Source organism: Oenanthe melanoleuca, chromosome 2, assembly GCF_029582105.1.
Source record: "Oenanthe melanoleuca isolate GR-GAL-2019-014 chromosome 2, OMel1.0, whole genome shotgun sequence".
NCBI classification, from domain to species: Eukaryota; Metazoa; Chordata; class Aves; order Passeriformes; family Muscicapidae; genus Oenanthe; species Oenanthe melanoleuca.
The window spans coordinates 83,262,674-83,282,089 of NC_079335.1; the positions used below are offsets into that span (position 1 = coordinate 83,262,674).

Below are 19,416 nucleotides of genomic sequence, written 5' to 3' on the forward strand. Positions count from 1 at the left end.
TTATATTTAGAAAAGATGTTATTCAGTAAATTTCAGTGGGTATTTGTAGGTAAACTGATTATGTGTTCAGATATTTCTTTACAAGATGTACAAATGTGCATCAGCTGCTGAAAGGTGACCCCTCTGTGTTTTTGTTTTGTTGCTTTTTCTTTTTCCATTTCCTGAGCAAGGGAGAGAGTGAGGAGGGACCTAAGGCTGCTTTGTGCTGGAAAACTCAATGTTATTTGCTGTAAATATGGTAGCTGAGATAAAAAACTTAGAAAACCTCCATTAAAGTAAAATGCAAAATACAAAAAAAAAAAGCCCCAAAAACAAAAAAAAAAAAAAAAAAAAAAAAAAAAAATCAAACTGCCTAGCATATTCTTTCTACTTTAAAAAAAGTTAAAATAAAAAAGAAACTATATATTTCTGCAAAGGGATTAAGAAACTCCAGATGGCTGTTAAATAAAAAAAAAAATTAAAATGGGGGTGGAGAAAGTCAGGAAGAAACAGTTTCTATTGACTTGTTCTTTCTTTTTAGAAAGGTCACTGAAAATTTACACAGTGACAAAGTAACAACCCAATTAGTAGCTGTCCTGTAAATCTAAATGTTAATTTATTTCAGATTCTCCTCTATTGACAAGTGGGACTGATTTTCAAGGTGGGCTTCTCTACATGAGTGCAGGGCAAAAATTACCAGACCAGTTATGAGTTTCTATAGCAATTACTGTCACTTTTCATGCTGACAAGAAAAAAGATATAATTAAATACTATCTGTATGTTTGTTTTGTACAAAGATTATTCTTTTAATTATATTTCTGATAGCTATAAAAGACACAATTTGGTAAAGCAAGTTAATCTTTAAAGAACAGCATCCCCTTTATCTAATGCTTAAAAAAAGACTCCAATAGAAAATACTATTTCATTAATTGTCATTACATAACTATTATAGATTTAGAGAGTCTAACATTTCCTTTATCATTCATTTCTTTAGGTGTCAGTGGTGCACTACCTTTACAAAACTAACTTCAGTGCATAACAAGAGATTAATTACCAATTGAGAAAAAGGAATATTATCTAGAGAACTACTGACTTTTTTAGAGAAAGGAATCTTTTTAATGAGGGGCCTTTAATTTCAGTTCTTCAAATGAGCAAGAGAAATTATTCTTCTTATATTCCAGAAAGAAAAGCCAATAAATAGCCTTCTCTGACAATCCATTTAAGTATTTTAGCAGTGAATTAAAATACCATCTAATCAAAGCAATATCCTTCCATTTTTGTTCTTATCAGAGCATTTTGTGCTTATCAGAGTATTTCCATTTATATAGTCCACAAGGAAGACACAAAACTCACTGAAAGAAGGTCGGATCTTTCCCACTGAGTTGCTGTGATAGTGACACAGACAGAAAACACACTTGGGCACATCTCTCCATCCCTGCTGAGACAGTGGGATAGAGGCAGTGGTCTGTCCTCCACACCCCTGCTCTGTGCGTGGGATGAGGTGATATTTGGTGAGGAAGAAACTGTACTGAGGTCTGCATGTTTGGGTTTTTTTTCTGTTGACTTCAGTGGGCTTCAGATTATATACTGCTGTAGTTTTGAGTCAACTTCTAGTCAATCTAATATCTTTAGTCCACCTTATTTGCAGGTTTGTGTGCTCATTGAAGGAGACTGTTTTTTGGAGGGAAGGCAGAAAGGCATACAAGAAGTGTGTGTCTGTGTTCAGTAAATAGCACTGTCTTTCTGAGAGAGTGGGTAAAGCAGAACACTGCTGGAGTGGAGGGTTCAAACACGTTCAAACACAAAGGAATTTGTTTTGCCCTGGTTTTCTCTGCAGACTTGCAGTGTGGGCTCTCTGGTCCATGATCTGCTGTCAGCTGAACTCATCCAGTGTTCACCATGGGGTGGATGTGGCTGAGTGAGGCTCTCCACAGTTCAATCCAGGGCAGTGGGCATCCATTGACACTTTCCCAGGACACAGAAGACTTGCTCCCTTGAGACTTTTGTGCTGTGTCCTGAGGAGACAGAGAGAGCAACCTTCATCATCCTACAGCATCCTGGGTGGAACAGGGCAAGGGGAGCTTAGGAGTGTTTTAGAAAGCAAAGGCCATTGCCGAGTTTGCTTCTTCTGCTGTGGAGAACCATTATCTGATTCAGTTTCCACGATAATCATTCCTCTGTGGATGAATTGGAACTGCTTTGGTGGAGGATACTGCTCTTACAAGCATCTGCCTCACTAAGGCAGTAGTTGGAAAGCATGAAATGGGTGCCTTTAATGACAGCAGGAAAGAGCAGTCTGTGCCCTTGAGTGCTGCTCTGACATCTCTTCCTTTCTGAGGAAAAAAGTTCCTAGTTGAGTGTAGCAACATCTTTGAACTTGAATTTTTTGCATGTGGCCACTCACTGTGTGCTTTTTGTTATCCCAGTGCCTGACTTGAGACCATGGGATCTGATTTGCAGAAGTGCCAAGTGCTCACAGCAGTAGCTGGAGAATAGGGAGCTGTGCTTTGAACACATTAAAACCCCATGACATCCTTGGTGCTCAGAAGCATCAGGCCCCAGGTATGTCAGATTGGGAGCAAAATTAATGGATGCTTTGATCTTAAAGTGCCCACATTCCAGCTTCAATACAGGAGGCACTAATACTTGCCCAAAGACCTGCAGAGGAAAAAAAAAAAGTCTAATATTTTTCAAACATTTAAATATTGTGGAACTGAATGCTTCATTGGGAAGCTCATAAAAGAAGGAATGTGTCTTCAGAGCTGGGCTTGAGTGTTGCTCAGTGCAAGAAGCACTTGGGGTACGTGTTCAGCAACACAAGGAGTGCAAGCAGGAGCCATTAACTGTTGTCTCTTCCCTGTGCTCAACAGAGCAAACTCTCATGGAAAGATTGATACTTGTTTGTCTCACTGCAGACAGCTTTGTAATGTATTGCTAAGATGAGAGCATTTTAGTGTTCCTCAGGCAACCTTAATTCTAGGGTTTCAGAATATCTGAATGTTTCATTGAAACACCAAGTGTTGTGTTAAGGCTCACTTTTGTGGGCCATTTTCTGGATGTTTTAAATTGAAAACTGAAAAATTGTAGTATTCTGTTGTATATCATCACATTCTTATGAGTCATCAGTGTAACATAATTACAAGTATTGTAGAGTAATTCTGTTTGTACATACCTATATTACATATACAAAATATTAGACAAAATTGAGAATTTATATGAGCATAGTGGGAGAAACATGGGGTTTTTTTCCAAAGAGCTGTGAAAGATTGACTGCTGTATGTGGCAGTCTTTGTCTTTTCTGAATCTTTTCTAAGGAAAATCCTTCCTTGTTCACAGGTAAATGAGGCTGGTCAGTTTTGTGCTGTTGGCCCCTGTGTAATGGTGTAAACTGTTCTACAGAGTACATATACCTAGGCAGAGGGTAGTTGCAGAGTCATCCTGCAACCCATCCCTCACTTGTGTATCTGTTTCCATCATCTTTTACATGCCTTATTAACTGCATGGCAAGAGTAAGCAAGAAGCTACTTCCACAAATTATTTCAAGGACTTCAAGCAAAACCTTTTCTTCTGTCTTTTCCTAAGGTTCTCTTATATAGTTTAGGTGGGACTTTACAATGTTACATTTCTTTCATCTCCAATAGCTGGTAATATTGTATTGTGTGAAGCTCCTTCAACCACTTAATGCCAGATTTTAATACAATTTATGTCACTTTTAACAAAATCATTGTACTTCAGAGAAGAAAAAGTACTGCTGCCAGAACTCGTGAATTTTGTACAAATCAGAAAGTAAATGGAAAATAGTTACTTTGAACTTTAAGGAGCAATTACTTAATCTTAAACATTTTATGTCACCAACTTCATATGGAGATAGTGGCTTGATTTTAGAGATAGTCTCTAACTTAAATGCTCTTCTCATAAGCAAGAAAAGCATGGAAGTTTGGCTGTGGTCCTCTAGTATTACTGAATAATAAAATGATTTGAAATAAATTAAATGTGTTATAATTGTTTTTTTTTTTTTTTTTTTTTTTTTTTAAATGTGGCTGTATACACTTTGTGCAGTGCAGGAAGAGGGATATAAGGACAGGGGAGTACTTGAAACAATTTCCATTGCATTTGTGTCATATGAGTACTGAAATCATGAAAAAGGTTGCTAAAAATGAGGAAACTAATTAAAAGAAATCTGAGAGAGAAGTCTAAGAGAGATATTAACACGAGGTGATTGCTCTGAAATGAAAGATTTTTGTTCTTTTCCTTGTAATTATACAGTGATGCTTGTTTCATAGTAAAACTTGAAGCTGAAATGGATACATAGGGTCAAATTCATCTAATCCGATTAACATGTCTAAAAGTTAAGTGTTTATCTCTACATTTCTTTTGATAGAGTGAATAATTATTTGTGGTATTCTCTCCCTATTTACAGTATGACTGAAGGATCTGGTTTAGAGCAGATACTTTGCAATGTGTAATGGTTAAGTAGCCACCAGTATTGCTCAGAATTATGCTGCTTCTCAGCATCTTCTTGCAAATTCCTCTGCATCTGCTTGGAAGCCTCCCCAAATCCCGTGAGAATATATTAATAGCTACCAAAATGTTAATGACCAGGTGCAACTTCAAAACATTAACTGAGTAGGAGGGAGAACTCTTTTGAGTGAAACCCTTCAGTTTTTGTCCCAGAAGAGCTCTGTACATGGCAGTGCCATTCCACAGTGCCACTGAGCAGGTGTACGGTTAGGCACAGCTCAAGTCCATTACCTGGTGATGCATTTCAAAGGGTTGTTGCTTCACAGAAGTCAAGCAGTGCACTACAAGCTAAAGAAACTAATTTGTAAGTTCAGGTTTTGCTCCACCTGAGTGCTCCTGGGAACATGAAGATGAGAGGAATCAAGAGGTTTTAGGCTGAGGAGGAAGAGCAGTCATGGCTCTGTCTTATCCTCAGGCACAGAATTGAGTCTCCTGAGGTGTCTGTCTGTGCTACAGCTGTATACTTTCCCTTTTATGCATGTCTGTGTGCAAAATGTACCAGAAGACTAGTTAAGCATTCATAGCTGTGTTTCAAGTGGAGATAAAGGTATTTGCAGGTGTTCAGGTTTGACAAATGCCATCTGGAAACACTGGAGGTCAGGAGCAATACAGAGAGAAATGCAAGAGGATCTTTGTGACATTGTCTTCAAATCCCATTTGCTAATGCCCATAATTACATGTTTAAATCCCATCTATGTCTTTAATGGCATGAAACCTATTGACAGAAAATATTTGTCCAAGAACATGCAATGGTCACATTTTTTAAGATGGGAGATCAAAGAGTAGGTGTGGGCTGGGAAGACACTCTTTGAAGAGCCCTTTGTCAGCAAAAGAAAGAAATGTCCTCCAAGCTGTTATAGCATAGAGCTGATGGAGTAGTTCTCTGGTTAGAAGAAAGGAAAACTGGGAGTAGTGCTTCTGGACAAAATTTTTCAATTCTGTGCTATGTGACAATACATTTAAATACACCTGGACCTTTTATGTGGTGTACACAGAACCCTGTCAGAGCTGAAACAAAACACATGTGGTGGAATTCAATGGAGTTCATTGAAGTTGGACTGTAAATGCTGTACTTCAGTATGAAATCTTCTTTCAGCTTTACCATCAAAATACTGAAGAACTATTGACAGAAAGATTTTGAAATTCAATGTTTTACATTTATTATGTGTCTTACCTAAATCATTCTAGAAAGGAAGGATTATTGTCCCAACTCCAGTTATAAGGCAAGTGATGCCTAAGTGATCATAAGGCTTTTCATGACTTTCTTCCCAAGAATGAGTTTGTGGCAGAGGAGCTAAATCATAAACCTTATCTGTCTATTATTTTTATATATTGCAAAGCCAAGGAACCCCAGTCATAAGCTCTAGGCTTCTTTTATGGTACATGCTGTAGAAAAACAAAATGTGGTATCAGTCCCTGCCTGTGGAAATTGAATTTATTGTGCAGTGTCAAGCTTTTGGAATAATCATGGCAGTGTGTAGCTGTCAGCTGAACATATTTTTTAACCTTTTTATATACAGATGTTCTGGCTGTTCTGATTCTTGAACAGGAATATCAAACATGCTGAACAGGGTCCTGTGCTATGATAGATAAACTGCTACCTCTGTATCTTTTGAGGATGTCTTAATCTTGTGAAGATTGTCCCACATTGTGATGATCTTTGTGTTCTTGTTCCTTGCTCTGTCTGTTATTCTGTGAGAAAAGGCCATTTTGTAAGACACTAGGCAGTCAACTTTGGTGAAATTTTACCAAGAAAGTTGCATCTGGGGGCAATGAATGTATGTGAAGGGAATTTGTCCGACTGTGCTTACACCCTGAAAAAATTAGATTCATAATTGAATTTCTGAACTGTGTTGTAGGCTTGGGCTTTCTCTCAAGTGGGAGCCCCTCATGTATTTCTTTATAGCATTTATTTTTTCAAATCTCCATGGCTCTAGTGTCTAGGGAGATTTAACAATATTAGAAGATATTAAAAGGCCCAAACTCTCAAAATCCAGCTTTTCCTGAGAAAGGAATTTAAGTTTGCTTTTACATGCAAAGAACAAAAAGAGCAATACTGTAGCCTGCAGGCAGATCCAGGGGAAAAAGACCGAATTAGTCAATTAATTTTTTGTTCTATGACATAAATTAGGACAGCAAATTGCACTGTTATCCATGGAAAATGTTCAGCCTTGAGACAGGGCTAAGGGAAAAACCTCAAAAACTAAGCAAGCCATTTGTTCAGCTATGCAGGCTGAAATACAGAGAAAAGGAAAAGCATATACCATGAAAGTATTTATAGTTAATGACTAATGTCTTGTACTGCTCTTGGGAGTTAAGTAGGTACTTTATTGTACATAAGTTGAAAGGTAGAATGCTGTTGTAGTGTATGGTTATGAACTTTGAAAAAATATCCTAGGGTTTAAGTAAGATTCTGTTTAATGGTGGATTTGTCATTGATTTTGTTGGGAATGCTTAGGAGGGCTTGCAGAAATCAGAGAGATGGACTTGGGCAAAAGTAGGACGATGGAAAGGAGCAAGGAAGGAGGACTGAGAAATTCATAACTTCAGAAACAGAAAGACTAAAAAAATAGAAATGAAAAGTATCAGTTGGAGGTAGGAAAAAATAGTTGTTGCTTTGGTTCACTCCTTCCCCATCTTGCTAATCTAGTTTTCCTGTCCTCTTCTGCTCTGGTCATCCATTTCTCCCTATCAGAAATGTTTTTTTCTCAGCTACTTGACCTGTTGAGATATTGGTAAAATGATAGAATGAATGTTAATTACATATTAGAAGAAAGTGGATGGCTTCCCTGGGTAGATTTTATAAGCAGGCTGTTCTTTTAGTATATACATAGCTCTTTTGGTTATAGAACAAAAATAAACATGCTTATTAAAACTTATTCAAAGCCTTTAAAGTTCTTTTGCTTAGTTTTTAAATGGGGAGAACAGAACAGATCAGTCTGACCCAGGAGACATAGCTGTGGTCTCAAAGTGACTCTTATTGTTAGAAAATTATTCCACACATGAGATTCAGAAAGATAAGTTCTCTCTCTGTAGAATGGGCATAATTGAATGTTTACTTCTTTTCTTGAGCCCTTGAAGAGTGGCTTTCTTAGCATGCATAGTCTGAATGCCAAGTCCTCATTTTATGATGTAATTTAAACTGAGTTGCACACAGGAGCCTGAATGCATCAATTTAACTGAGTTAAAAGAGAATACTGTAATGGTTTTGAATTTTCCTTTCACTGGAGAGGAGTTCAGGGAAGATTACGGTAAGCTTTTTGGCCTCAGTTGCTTAACATCCCAGCCACATGACCTTGCAGTTTCAGAAGCTCTTCTCTGTTAGACTGATGCTGTAGTATTACTTTTTTCCATGTAAAACTTTTAACTCCTAACATATGGGAGTTTTATCTGAAATAATTCATGGAAATAATAAGGAAATAATTTTAAATGGCTTATTTTTAGCCCAAGTAAACATGTTTGCCCCATTGCTGTGGCAGTTACATAGGTGATGCAGTCCTAGTATCTAGAAAGTAGTAATTTATTTAAAATATATTTAAATAAATTTAAATATTTAAAATAAAAAAGATTTATTTTGCCGAACGTGTTTTTCAAAGCCTGATTCCTGAGCTCTCCATTAATCACATAGGACTCAAATCTGGGCCTTGGCATTTGTTTCCAGAATTTGTGGTGTTTTGTGTCAAGCTGCATGTTCATTATGCCTGTAACTTACTTTCTATACAGTTTAAAGCTGATTTGTTTTGTAAAACATGATGTGTAATCTGTATGCCCTTGAGAATCTGTTCACCTCTCTTCCTACCATTTTAGTTCTAGAACTGGCTCCATTAACATTCATAGTTTAGACTGAAAGGAGATCAAATTCAGGTCTTTGCTTCTGGAGCTCATCCCAGATTTCAGCTCCTCATACTTTGGATGTATTAATTTTTTTGCATTTTGTGAAGAGCACCTTGTATGCAGGCTGTTGTGTATTCATGATTTTGCCTCAATCCAAGATCAAAATTTTATTTCTTTTGCTTCTCAGTAACTGCTGAGTATAACAATTTGAAGACCCAATTTAGGGTCTATTGAAAGAAAGATTTCTTTATTGGCAGTTTTACAGAAGTAGCAAAAACTCTTAAATAAAAGCCGGTATCGATATAAAAATATGTATGACTGGAATGTAAACCAAAAAAGCTTTGTCAACCTGTTACTAATACTGTGTTGCAAATTATGGCTTAAAATTGTCATACAGAGCAGACTGTCTTGCCTCACCCTCCTTGAGAGGGTGTTTGTGTCTGTGTTTTTTTCTCAGGATTCAGAGTGATATAATCCATTAATTCTGGCAGGTCATTATTTATGCCTTAGTGAATAATTGGGAAGATTCCCATCCCTACTGAGCAAATTTAACTTTCATTTAACCTTGCTTTTTGGAGAATGACTTGCTTGGTCTACATTACGTGTAGTCTGATTCACCTGGGCTCGAAGGTGAATAGATATGATGAATAGATATGATGAATGATAGGATGAATAGACATGACTATCAAGGAAGATAAGGATTCTTGAGCTTCTCCATAAGACAGAGCTGCAATGATGCAGCCCTCTGACATCAGATTAGAGCTGTCCTAGCCCCCAGTGTGGGAAGCCACTCAAACTGTTTTATCCTTTCCTCCTTCATCTTTGGCTGCCTGACAAGCAAAGCTTCCAGCAATTTTCTTCTGGTGGGGAGTCAAATTTTTCATGTGAGGCAGCAGGACCCTGGCAGTGGAAAAACCTTGGATGGCCAGTTAGGGAAAGCTCTTATTTCAGGAAAGCTTTATCTGTTGGGCTATGTTATTTCAAGCAGTGATGCTATGATTGCCCCACCAGGTCCCTGGAATCTGCTGCTTTGGCCAGGTCTCCTCATAAGAACCTGAGTTTTCCTTTTGCCACATTTGACACTGTTTTGTGTTCACTCTTCCTGTCTTATTGACTCACATCCACTTCTTTGCATATACTTGCCAAAATTTGGTGCATTTAAACATGTATTTCTGTTGGGAAAGCTATGGTTTGCTCCCTCACTCAACAGGATGATTACTGGCTCATTTAATTTCTAAGTCACCTGATCATTTCCAGTCAGAAATATGTTTAGAAGCATGCATTAATCTTGAGTCTCCCAGGGTAGTTGTTCAAATGACTTAAGTCAATGCTGCATTGACTTGGAGCTCTAAAAACAGAAAGTTGGAGAAGAGATCAGAGGCAAAAAAACTGAAGATTCAGAGTGCAGAGATTTTTTAGTGCTGATTTGAGGAGGAATTTTAATAATCTGAATCTTTCTTTTTCTTTCAGTTATTTTGTCTGATTAGAGGTAATTCTTCATTGATACAGCTTTCACTGTGGACATTTGAGAAGTTTGTGGTTTGAAGGCTGATAATTGTACAAGGATCATCCAAAAGACAAGTTCAATTTGGTGAATAGGTGTTTAATCATAGCTCAGATGACAATGCTCTGAGCTGCTAGGCAGATAGTGGAATTTCTTTGTCTGCAACGAGTGAAAAAACCTGTGATGTGTCCCAGCCCTTCTAAAAAAAAAACCCAACAAACCAAGCCAAAAAACCAGAACAGAAAAGAAGTTGCTGATATGAAATCAAGGCATTCATTGCAGAGTTGAAATTAATAGCATGTCAATGAGTAAGAAAGGTATTACAGTGAAAACCATTCTCATATAAAAATATTAGAAAGCCCAAGTTTTAAATGTAAAGCTCTGCTGATCAGAATATATACCTGTTCTTATCTTCTGTCCTATCTTTTTTCTGTCTGATCTACCAGTAATCATTACTAATATGGGGAAGAGGATCATCACCGCCATTATGTATACTTTATTGAGCATCTGTGAATTAATAATGCTAATGCTTAATCTGGCATGCCTCTGTTGAGATTAAGCAGTGACCATTCAGAACCCTCATGGATATTTCTCCTGGTGATTTACTTTACCGGGTTGGTCTACAGAAATGTCCATGTGTATGTGAAGGTCTGATACTTCTGAAATGAATAGGACCTCTGTCACTGAGGCAGGAGTTGCTGATCTAGGAAAGGCAAGCTGGAAGTTTGAAGAAGCAACACCATTGCAATGAATTATCTTCCCTTCTTCACAGCCATACAAATGCAATTACTTTAATATACTGGTGTATGGAGAGAAATAGTACTTTCAGCATGGAAGATAAACAGTTTATGGTTTATGCTTAGAGTCAAAGCTCAAAATCACACCCCAATACAAATATCAATACATTCTTTGTAGTCACTCTGCTTTAAAAATCAACAGAAGCAAGTTGTGCAGTCTTCATGCAATGTGATGTGGATTGTAGGTTTCCAGAGTCAGATTAGCTCAGTCTGCTGGTTGGTCTAAGCACTGTTTCGAGCAGCTCTGCCATGAATTACCTTCTGAGTTCACACCCAGTCCTCTGTTTCCTAGGATTTTCACAGTTCAGTTGATGAACTGTCTGCTTTCAAATATCAGAAAGTGCAAAATCTTGCCTTGAGCACAGGCAGAATTTCCTGACACCTCTATGAAGTACTCTTGCAAGTTGATGTAACTCCTGTGGCAGTGCAATACTGCTGACGCAGCAAGTGAGACACAGAGGGGTTCTGCTGAGGACCTGTTATTCCAGAAAAATAGGCAGGTTCAAGTGCATTAATGGAATTGAAGCAGTGAGTGTGTTTCTTTTGCCAAGCTTGGTATGCCTCCCTCTATCTGAACAGAACTCAGGCCTGTTTAGTCTCAGCACTGAGCACAACAGGATAACTCAGGATGTCTGTCAACAGTGCCCAAGTAAAGGGAGCAGTTTCCTTTCTGATAGCAGAGACAAGGGTCAGAAAGAGGACTTGTGCTTCCAGCCTCCTGCATGAAGATGGGAAAGTTGCTGAGTTCAAAGTTTCCAAAACCTTAGTTTAAACTGATACTGGTGGAGCTGCTGTGGCCCTGGTGCATAGCTGTGAGGTGTGCAGTGATGTTGTGTGGCTCAGGAGCACACTGCAAGTGCTGATGGTGTGGAGTCAAGTCTGTCACACATGCACACATCCTTTCAGCATGTGTTTTTGTTTAGGCATTTGTTTAAGTTTTTAAAAGCTCTGAGCCTTTGCCAGAGCTTCTGAGTTCTCAGCTTATTTCAAAATCAGGAGGATGATGGCTAAACATAGACTTAGTTTCTTGTGTTGAAAAGATTCCTGTTTGAATAATCAGTGCTCCTGCCCTGTAAATGAAGGAAGGTATGAATATTTACTTTCCTGACAGAAATCTTGCATCATTAATATCTGTACAGCTTTTCTGTATTAAATATTCTTGTCTTTTTATATTTAGTGCTGCATAAAAAAGACTTGTTTATGAGAGAGCAGTGGCTTTTCCCAGGAACAGCAGCTCAGGATTTCCCTGGTTGGAGGTGTGATGCTAATGCAACAGTGCCTCACATCCCATTGCTCTGTTTCTTCCAGAAGCCTCAAAAGAGACAATTACAGTCTTTTGAAATGTTGGTAATGATGCTGATGTTCTATAGGCTTGACTTGGTCTGTCAGACCAACAAAAATACCCTGAACAGGGAATTCATGTTTATGTGTCTTATAAAACACAGCGGAGTCAAGTGAGGAAATGCTCAGCTCTAAGCATAGTAAAGGGTAGTGATGTATAGCATTATGCAGCATTTCTCAAGCCTTTCTGAAACTTTGGACACACATTTTCAAGGCTGTGGCTTTGTTTTATTGCCAGTTTTGGTTCCTGGACTCAGTGACATGCTCAGTCTTGCTACAGTTTTTGATTTAAGTAGTATCTGTCCTATAGCCTTTAGATCATTCACTTGGCAGTTACTTGTAAGATTTTCTGCTTTGCCATTTCACCTTTTTTTTTATTTCCTCTTAATAAATAGGTGAACATTTCATCAGTAATTTTCTATGTTGTGAATTTCAGCTCTTGAATTTTTATGTTGTTTGTGTATTGCAGCTGGTGCTCAGGATAAAATTGGCTGGGCTTTTGGCTTGGGTTTGGAGAGGCTGGCCATGATCCTGTACGATATCCCTGACATCCGACTGTTCTGGAGTGAAGATGAACGCTTCTTGAAACAATTTATTGGGCCTCACATTTGGCAAAAAATAAAGTTCCAGGTAAAAAACCATATATATGATAATAATGTACTGTGATATATGTGCATTGCTAGTGAACATAATTAAAATTCTGTGTCATTAAAAGATTAGGTTTTAAAGCAACAGCTATCATGATTCTCTGATGTACTTCAGTAAAATCCAGCTTTTGATAATAACATCTTTTTTAACCAGATAATGTCGTAAGTTTCTGCTGATACCCAGTCACCATCCCTGTTCTTAGTAATGCTTAAGCACTTACTTGAATTTTAAATATATCCAGAATAGTGATTGATTTAGGCCTGTGGTTTGGTTATGTTATGGTTTGGTTATGTCCTTGAGTTGTGTCCATTATTCTGTTTCATTATAAATATGTGTTTGATGCAAAGCATTCAAAGATCATAACACATTCTCAATTCTTCCCATTGTTTTCACTCTACAGTAATTGATGTCAATGTGAGTTGCAGTGTTAACCTCTGGCAAATTCTTTGTGGATGTGCCTTGCCATCTTGAATGTCAGCTCTTTCCTCCTGGCTCTTGCAGGGGAGGGTGCAGGCTCAGCTCGTATTTGTTTTGTAACTCCTCTGCTGAGGTGATTTTTGTAGTTCACAGCCTAGTCTTGCTTTTTGTACTTACAAAGCAATCAGGCATGACTGGATTGAGTGGAAATGCTGCTTCCATAATACTCTTCAGCAGGAGCATGGGGAGGTTCAAGTCAGGTGGTGTCAGCTGGTCTTTGGGGGAGTTGAGCTGACATAGATGCTTGACTCTAAAGCAGTAAAATACTTTTTGAAGCTGCCTTTTACCATTTTGTTTGGTTTCTTTGTGTACAGTTTGATTATGTTTTTTTTTAAGAATTGTAATTATTAAAGAGGAAATCAACAGTGATAGATGACATTTGAGTAGTCTCCACATCAGTAGCAGCATCCATCCATTTGTTTTTAATTCATGGCAATTCTTGCCTATCTTGTTTGGCAGCATCAAAATATTGTTTGAGATAAGTTTGGGGGATAGTTTTAGCTTTTTTGGTGGGTAGGGGTTTGGGGATTATTTTTTATTTGGTTCATTAGGTTTTTTTAATTTGTTTGTTTGGTAATAACTGCAGTAGTGCATTCAGCTTGTAGTTATTTATCTTACAGAAAGACAGGTTTTTGCCATTGTTCCTGAAGGTGTATCTGCTTGTAGGTTTCCTTGATCTCCTACAGAATATTTGTTGTTCTTTTCAATAAAAAATGCTCAAGTCTCCTTTTCAGCCTATTTTTCTGATTGGCTTTGCTCCTAAGCTTGTGGCTTGGTTTATGGATTGCAATCTGATGGAGCTGAGATGAGGTTTCTTGCTTGCTTTAAAATGGTGGATCCAAGCTTCCAACTGCTATTAGCAGTAGATTGGGCTGTTGGGGAAAGGCCCAGACTGTGGGAATGCTATGGACTGGTGATGAAGGTGAGTCAAAGAGAGGGCTGGGTGTCTGGCTTCTCTAAGTTGCATGTAGTTTTTATGTTCAGTTTCAGTAAGTTAGGTGTAGTGAAGCAATTTGAAGATGTCAAAGGCACAGGTTACTGTGGATAAGCTCAGAGCGAAATACAGGTTTCTAGGAAGCTAGAAGTGCTTTTTTCAAAAAATTGGTGCTGTTTGATAGCCTTAGTTTTGGTTCTTTCTTCTATAGAAAGGGTGTGGCAAATGTTTTAGAAACAGATTTTTTTGTCTGGTATGTAGAACTGCTTAGAGACTTCTTAATTATAATTTCTCTTTTATTTTTTCCCTTTTTTTTTTTCACTTTTCCCCCTTTTCCTTTTAATACATACATCACCTTCTGGACTTGGAGTTTCATTTTCAGTTGTGGTAAATCTCCCCAGCTCTTAGTTTACATTTTTCAATTCTGTATCTGAATACAAAAGAAGAGAGGCAGGCTTGGGTTTTTGATTGCAAGCAAGTCTATACCCAGCTTTCATCTGATATTTTACATTAAGTTTTTTTGATCTCTGTGCTATAAATACTTCTTGTATGTACTGGCATTGCTCTTTAAAGGGTTAATAACCCTTCAAATGAAAATACTGTGAAATACTTTTTGGTGCTACCATAAGATCTCCATTTTTTTCTTCTGTTCTATGTTATTTTTCAGGTATGCTGTAAAACCAAATTAGCAGACCTTCTGTTCCTGTCTACTTGCTAAAGAGTCATAATTAATGAATCACATGGTTTATTCATATGATATTTGAAAGAAAATTTTTAGCCTGTCTTCTAGTGTTGATGTTTAAGAAATCTCAGTGGATATTTTAAAAGTGTCAGATTTTCTGCATGCAAGGCCAGGCAGTACTTTTTCAGCCTGACTGAACTGAACAAAGATAGACCTAGTGTTTTGAGAGATTTTCATGACAGAAATTGAATCCTGTGGCTCAGGAGGTCCAGGTAAATGTCCATCCTTTATGTGCTTAACTGAAAGAGACCTCTCAACCTTTGGGTACTCCCCCAAATCCTTTCTTATAACCTGAATGGGATCCACCAACATAAATATTTTTCTTTCTCTTCATTAAAATGTTCCTTAAATACATGAAGTCCACACTGCATAGCAGTAACCTTTTGCTGGGCTAAATCTACTCTTGCTCAGAAACTGCATTTAATTGGAGCATTTTCTTGGGACTTAGAGTATAAGTCTTATGCCTTTTAACAGCCTGAATGTGTCAGACTCTCCCCTGTGTCATCAGTTGCTCAGTACATGTGTGCAGGCTTCAGTAGGTCAAAAAGCTGCTGGGAAAAGCTGACAGTGCTTGTACCATTGTGGCCACTCAGCACAGCAGTGTTGGACTGCTTCTCCCCACAGATCAGATTATTGCCTGGATTTGGATTAGCAAATCACTCCAGCTAAAATTTGACACAAGTCACAGCAGTGTGGGGATCAGGGTCTGGTAACTTGCTTTCAATTGTTTGTGTAGGGCTTCTGCTGATGCTGTGAAGTGAAAGGCTGAGGATAGCCAGGGCAGGAAGGCCCAAGAACCTGCAAGGCACAATGTAATAAAACAAATGGCTTGGTTTGGGTCTAGTCCACTGTGTTATGTCTCTGTCTGTCAGGGCCCTGAGCACAGTTCCATGTATTCACTGTCTGCTTTATGCTGAGCCAGCATCCTTAGCAAAACATAAAGTCCATGGGCTGACAACTCTCAAGGAAAGGTACAAAAATGAAATGACATTTAGAGAAGGAAGGCACTCACAGTTCAGATGTAGTGTGGTGTGCCCAGAGGTGTTGATTAAGAAGAAAGATCTCTGGCAGCAGGATCCTGCAGCCTCTATCATTTTGCTGCCAGGGCAATCAAGTGGCACAGCATTTCGAGTGACTCCTGATGTGTTCTCCCTTCACAAAGTCACTTTCATTTGATGCTGCTGTTGTTTTAAATAGTTATTTATTTTGATTGGCCAAGGAGCCTTGTGGCCTGCACTGAGGTGAAGCAGAATCATGGTTATGGCTGTTCTGGCCCTGCTACAGGGGGAATCTGGATCAGATTTCTAGCAAAACTACAGACTCCCTCTATGAAATTATGGGAATTGCTGTCTTCTTGATTTCCTGATTTCTTCATTATCTGTAATACTCTTCAGTGTCTGTCATAAGCCTATGATCACTTATTTTTTATCACCCTCTTCCATTGTTTCCAGGGGCTGCTCCTTACTAGTGTCTGCTGGCATGCTCAGTCCCTCAAAATTCAATTCCTTCATAATTAGTAGCTTCAAAACTCAAAATAATAAACTTTCTAACCAGGATCATTCAGAAGAGACAAAGCTCATGGAGCAGCTGTGCTGGGAGACCTGAGGGGATAGTAGTAGCCTTTGGCAGTGTGGTGAGGAGACTTGACAAACAACTTGAATTGACACTCTTCACCTCCTGCACAACTGTAGCCAGATTGGTATATGTGGCCCTAATCCAGGACACTCTTTCTGCTTTGAAAAGTGAACAGTTGAGGATAGCAGAGATGAGGAAAAGTGCATAATCAAAAAGATGCAGTTGTGTGGAAAGAAGCAACCCATTATACTGGGAAGGAAATCAAAGCAGGGTCCTCTTCCTCCTGTGCAAAATAGCAAAGGCTGGGCCTGCTTGCTCCCATTTGCCTTTGCTCAGTGTGCTATTGGAGTTAAACTTCTGTTCTAATGACAAAGGACTTATGCAGTAGCCCAGTTTTCACTGTGTGCTGGTGTGTGTGAGTCCTCTTGTTCACACCATTAGACAGTGCAACTTTTCTACCTTACTGTGGACTTTTCAGTTTTCAGGGACAGTAATTATCCCTGTGCATCTTTCCTATGCAAAAGCCTGATTGTTGCTGGGAGACAGAGAGCTTGTCCTGAAACTTTAGAAGATGCTGAAAATAAAATGCACTGTCATGTGTAAAGGGAAACTTCAGCAAATTAAACCATTCTCGTCTATATCCTTTTTTCCATGCTTGAGAAGGAAAGAATCTAGAGTATATGCCATCCATTTCAACCAGTTTGAACTTATTGCATTCACTGCACAGGGTGGGTCTGTCTGATCCATCATTAGTATGCTACTCCATATAATTTATATTTATCTCCCTAGTCTGTGATTAGCGTTATTTTCAAATAAAAACTAAATAGATTCCCTGGTTCTGCATTTTCAGATATTTTTCATCAAGATTAGGTAACTCCATGCTAAAATGGTTATTCATTTATTATGTTTATTTTCTAATAGTGCATCTATTAAAGCCAAATATGCAACCATTAGTATGTAAATTTAACTTGGATGTTTGAACAAATAAGGTATAGCTTCAACTGTTGACTTATTGTCTAATTAGTTCTAATGTAATTGAAGATATATAATGTGTGTGTCTGCATGTGGAGATACAGTAGAGAAGAGATTGATGATGTTGTAGCATAAACATTTTACTGGCATGACTTTGGAAGGTTGAATATCTAAGAGTGACTTACATAGATCATCTTAGGCAAACATCAATAAAACCTTACAGTGCTGTATATCATCTCAGGCTTGTCTGTATGATCTGCAGAGCACCACAAAACTCCTTTTTTAGTGCTGGATACACATGGAAAGCAAGCAAAAACACTTTCTTCATTGCACAGATTGGGTTAGAAATCACTTGATCATCAAGTCTACTCATCAGGATGTTCTATCTTGTATCATTTGTAGGTACTGCTGGTATTGAAGCTCTGGGAACCTGAGCCCTCTGGCCCCAGCCAGGCAAAGTACTGAAGCACATGCTGAGCTTTAAACTTGAGAGCAGTCCCATTTAAATCAATAGGATAGTTCCTGTGCTCAGTCAAGCATAACCCAAATGCCTAAATAGCTTCAGGTCAGAGATCTCCACATTTCCAGGTATCCAGCTGAGAATGATCAGCACCTTGCAGGGCTGAAGCAGTGGAAACTTTCAAAATGACTGTTATACGCAAGAAGAGTTTAATCTGACAAACCACAAACTCAGTTTTCAAAATCTTTGTTCTAAGCCAGTTTTACTGCTCAACACTTGTGTAAAAAAAAAGTCAACAAGCAAAATTCTGGAGAGTAAACAGCATTTGAATTCCCATTCTCAACTAAAGAAAATTGGCTGAAACACAGTAAGGAAAAAATAAACTAGGGGCTCAGAATGAGGAAGTCACATGGGACTAAATACAAAAAAACTCCCAAAGCACTGATACATTCACATAAGATAAAGTGAAAGGAACACAGAAGAGAGAAGTGCTGTACTTTGAGCATTAGGGGCATGATGAAAAAGTCTGGTTTAAAGTTAAGTTTAAGCAGACTGGGGGGAATGGGATGAAAAGGGAAGAAAGACACAGGAAAGCAGAGTAGGTTTATGGCAAAAACTGTTGAGACTGATGCAGAAGTCTTTTTCTAGATAATCAGAAAGTTTTCCTGGGTTTTGTACTGTACACATCTACTCTTGATCTCCTTTTGAAAGATCAACAAGTATGAGAGACCACAAAAATGACCACTAGCCATCAAAGCAAGTCTTTAAAGTACTATCATCAATTTTGACATGAGTCTGGGGGGACTTCCAATTTTGCTTCTGGATTTGTGTGTCAGAACTTTGTGTGTCAGAACCCAGGCCCAGGATGAAGGCTGTACTGAGATGATATTCACAGAATCACTGAATATCCTGAGCTGGAAGAGATCCACAAGGATCATTAAAGTCCAACTCCTGGCTCTGCACAGGATCATCCAAGAATTACACCATGTGCCTGAGAGCATATTAATGAAACTCTTGGTAAAAATAAGCACTGACAAAGGATGTGGTTCCCAACAATCTAGCTGCTGCCCACTAAGCTAATACCAATGATGCACATTCTCTTGCATACCCTGTTTCCATCCCTCCACCAACCCACTGCAATCTAGTCTCACTGATAGCCTCCCATTGAACCTGATCAAATCAGCAATAGTTTAATTCCTTTTTGCTTGTACTTTTCTAAGTAAATAAAATGAATAAATAAAAAATGTCAATAGCTCTTTCTGCCTAGATTAGTTAGTGATATTTATCTTATGTCCTTTGTTGTCTGCTGAAGTACCAAAGGGCAAAGTAAATCCATTTCATCCATTTAGCAGCCACCTTGATAACAGCTGGGTGTACAGACAAGCCTATGACATTCATTAGCAAAAACACCACTCTTCCTTTCTTTCACCTATGTTCCTTGAAAATACTTTAAGTACTTCTGTGTTGTTTTCACAGTCTTAGAATAGTTGAAAACTCTCTTGTTTATCTCTGTTAACTTGTCTTATCCTAATAGCACATTTAGTTTAGATTTAGCTGGTGATGACTCGAAGCAAAACAGCTGATTTGAGCTGTTCTTTTCTGGATGTTAAGGAATTTTCTGTTTTGTACATG

The 19,416-nt window shown here is 38.3% G+C and overlaps 1 protein-coding gene across 6 annotated transcripts in view; it reads left to right on the forward strand.

Moving 5' to 3' along the window:
- Positions 1 to 19,416, forward strand: part of FARS2 (phenylalanyl-tRNA synthetase 2, mitochondrial) — a 227,042-nt gene that overhangs the window by 120,904 nt on the left and 86,722 nt on the right. For all 6 annotated transcript variants that reach the window (XM_056483598.1, XM_056483596.1, XM_056483600.1 and 3 more), the window contains one exon: positions 12,446 to 12,606. In XM_056483598.1, coding sequence (XP_056339573.1) covers positions 12,446 to 12,606 — 161 coding nt within the window. The remainder of the gene's footprint in view (positions 1 to 12,445; positions 12,607 to 19,416) is intronic.